The sequence below is a fragment of the Ananas comosus genome, unplaced genomic scaffold, assembly GCF_001540865.1.
Source record: "Ananas comosus cultivar F153 unplaced genomic scaffold, ASM154086v1, whole genome shotgun sequence".
Taxonomy (NCBI): Eukaryota; Viridiplantae; Streptophyta; class Magnoliopsida; order Poales; family Bromeliaceae; genus Ananas; species Ananas comosus.
In genome coordinates this window covers 7951-11749 of record NW_017891320.1, presented here as the reverse complement: position 1 = coordinate 11749, position 3799 = coordinate 7951, and the positions used below count along the sequence as shown (strand labels likewise).

Sequence of the window (3799 nt, the reverse complement as noted above, 5' to 3'; positions counted from 1 at the left end):
TTATCTAGGCAATTTCAATCTTTGTATAAAACCCAGGGGATTTTCTAAGAAAAACAAGAAAGCTACACACTCCTGTTTAAATATTGATTTATCCGGACATATATATATATATATATATACAAATTAGTTTTAAGGGATGTAGTGTATACGGTGACATATTCATTATACATTGATGTTCATGAAAACTTCGTAGAGAAATAAAAATTTTAAAACATATAATAAAAATAGTTTGATTGATTTTATCGAGTTCATAGTTTTTTTTTTTTTTTTTTTTTTTTTTTTTCTCTCATTAATACGCTTTTCCCTTCCCAATTTCACTCTTTTTCTCGCATGGGTACCACGGCCTACGCAGCGACGGTGGCATCTTCCACCGCACCCGCGAGACGGTGCCGGGCGGCCTCATGTGAGGGCCATACGCCCGCAGGCGTGCCTCCGTGTTACGCTGGTTTTACTCACACCACCAATCACATTGGCCCTTTGGGTACTACTCTTTTACGAAAATCTCTCTCTCTCTCTCTCTCTCTCTCAGATAAAAAATAATTAAAATTGTTAAATCAATTATATTATTAAAGAATTTAATAGAAATCACGAGTAATATTAAAATTACAAATTAACAAAAATAAGTTTAGCGAATCATGAATCATTTTCAAAATGATCGCTAGTTGTGCCGCTTTTTCTATAAAAAAATGCCGTTGCATTCACAGAATCCTAAAAAGAAAAATTATTTTTGAATGAATAGAATGTAAGATTTACCATATTTAGAAACGTACAGATAGTATTGTTCCTCTGTACGTACATTTTTATCTAATTTATGTTTCTCTCTCTATATATATATAGGAGGGGCGTGTGGGTACGGAAATTTATACAGCCAAGGATACGGTGTGGAGACGGCAGCGCTGAGCACGGCGCTGTTTAACGACGGGCTCAGCTGCGGGGCGTGCTTCGAGCTCAAGTGCGCCGACGACCCCAGGTGGTGCCATGCCGGCAGCCCCTCCATCCTCATCACGGCCACCAATTTCTGCCCCCCCAATTACGCCCTCCCGTCCGACAACGGCGGGTGGTGCAACCCCCCTCGCCCCCACTTCGACCTCGCCATGCCTATGTTCCTCAAAATCGCCGAGTACCGCGCCGGGATCGTACCCGTATCCTTTCGAAGGTAATCACAGTCGTAAAATTTTTTATTATTTTGTACGAATTTTCATTAGACAGTATCCTAGTATAAAAAGGACGGCGACAGATCGTATAACTAACATGAATTTCAAAATAAAGTAAATGAGATTCGATGGTTTATGTCCGTCCTTCTTGTTGAAAGGTTCTTTCGCTTTTCACGGATATTTATTATTGAGGGTACCAAGTTTACCGCAATTTTGGACCTTGGTCGCGTAACCCTTACACGACCGTAACGATGTTCGGAGCCATTTATTAACTCCGACGAGAGCTACTCTCGATCCATTTCCATTATAAGTATTGCTATAGATTCTTTACAATAATATTTTTATATTTTACCAAATTTATTGATAATTAATAATATACAGATGAACTAAAAAGAAACCTTTTAATATTAAATATATAAAGGTAATTATTATGTAAAGTACTGGATTAGCTTCCTAATTATCAAAGCAAAAACAAATAAAAATAAAAAAAAATTAGAAACGAGGGCAATTTGATCTTTATACCTTCACTCGTCTCAAAACCGCGTGAGCCCTCGGTGACCGCGCCGGTGACAACGGCACATGCACCCATGTCCCAACCTGGGCCCACCACCTCTTCTCGTTTCGTCCAATCAAAATCTTTTCCCAGAATTTAGCACATTAATCCCCAAAATTCCATACTTTATCAAATTACTCCAACTTTACTTAGTTTTGCTGATCAATTTCCATTAGAAAATATGATATAGATCACTTAAACATGTGTTTGTGCATCTTCAGATTGTTACGAATACTGTATAACTAATAGCGAATGAATGCGAATTCTCAGAGTGCCCTGCCGTAAGTCGGGAGGGATCCGGTTCACGATCAACGGATTCAGTTACTTCAACCTGGTGCTGATCACGAACGTGGCGGGGGCGGGCGACATAGTGCGGGCGAGCGTGAAGGGCTCGCGCACCGGGTGGATGCCGATGTCGCGCAACTGGGGCCAGAATTGGCAGTCCAATGCTGTCCTCGTCGGACAATCCCTCTCCTTCCGCATCACCGGCAGCGACCGCCGCACTTCCACTTCCTGGAACGTCGTGCCCGCGAATTGGCAGTTCGGCCAGACCTTCTCTGGCAAGAACTTCAGGGTCTGATCTAACAAGAACTGCTTTTATGGTGAAAGCGGGAGCCGTCATTGAACTATAGCACATTTTAAAATAAATATTTAAATTTTAAAAAATCTTAATCGTACTATCTAACCTTACAGTAACTTTGAAATGATAACATCAACTGAAAGGGTTTTACTTTAACTACCGATTGATACCGTGTTGTTTGCGAACATTTTTAACACCTAATCTTTCGTCAAAAGGGTTACGATGATACTGTTGAGGTTAGACTTATGAAGTTTAAAATCTTATCGAATTAAATACTTATTTTAAAAATGTGCTATAGCTCAGGGAATGGTCCAATTCGCTTTTTTACCTTTTTCGAAACCCACGTTTCCAAAGGGAGTAGTTGGGGGTTGGGTTTTTTTTTTTTCTTTTCATTAAACTTCTTTCCCCTCCGTTCTCGACTATTGCTTTTTCGTTTCTATTTAACTTACTCGTAAAGCTGTTACTAAGTGGATTTTAAGTGAGGAGAAGGGAAAGAGTGATGGAGAAGGTGAGTTTGGGGCATTGCTCAGTCCAATGTTTTTAGTAGGTATGTGGTGTTTTTTCTTACTATGGGACGGTGTATGGGTCTCGGATAAGAGGGGAGTTTGGGAGAAGCGATGCTGCAGCTGAAGCGTCTGCAGGATACCAGAATGGAAGATCATGTTAGCCCGCAGCTGCTTAGATATATATATATTTAACAGGATTTATATATGAAATATAGAAATGTTCGATTGTGATTACTTTTCTTATATTTAATGGGTATGTTATTAATAAAAAAATTATATTATTGTCTGAAAATTGGTAACTCTCTCTAATGAAAGGCACATTGTAATTTTCTGCATATGATAGTTGCCCTGACATCACATGGCAACCAAAGTCACACACCCCTTTCTTGTGGCATTCTACACATCAGCCCAGGTACAGGTCTAATGGCCCAAGTCCCCTGTGAGCCATGTAGGAAAAAATGCAAAAGGTGAAAACCACTCACCAACTATGGCAGTAGATTGTCCCTCGGGTCATAGTGCACATGAGGACCTTACCTCTGCCTCGTCTACGTGACTATTTCTCACCCAACCCTATGGGCTTGTTGCTCCCAAAATTGTTTGACCAATGCGATTTACCTAGACTAGGATCTCTTCGCAAACAACCAATTCATCTTGTACCAATGCATCATTTGACTCATTATCACGTAAGAAACACTTTGAGAACACTATTTATGCTCCATGTATCGTTTAGTTGGGAATATAAAAAAAAAATTTATTATTTTAAAATAATAATTATTGAGATATAGTAAAAACTGACTAATTTGGATATTTAAAAAAAATTAATGTATTTTACGAAAATAAATAAATAATCGTTTGAAATAAATAGATAGAATAAAAAAAATAATTATAAATAAAAATAATATTATTGATTCTTCCGTTATATTTAATTTAAGTTTTTATATTTTATATTTATATTTTAATTTTAACTTCTAAATTTCAAAATTCAAAATAAATGTATCTCTCTATT

General features: G+C 38.0%; 1 protein-coding gene across 1 annotated transcript in view; it reads left to right on the top strand.

The window, feature by feature from the left end:
• The window catches only part of LOC109704842 (expansin-A4-like), a 7156-nt gene extending 4680 nt beyond the window's left edge, over positions 1-2476 (top strand). Inside the window, exons 2-3 of the mRNA XM_020225629.1 lie at positions 777-1156; positions 1978-2476. Of these exons, the coding sequence (XP_020081218.1) occupies positions 777-1156; positions 1978-2287 (690 nt within the window). The 3' untranslated portion in view covers positions 2288-2476. The remainder of the gene's footprint in view (positions 1-776; positions 1157-1977) is intronic.
• The last annotated feature ends 1323 nt before the right edge of the window (positions 2477-3799 follow it).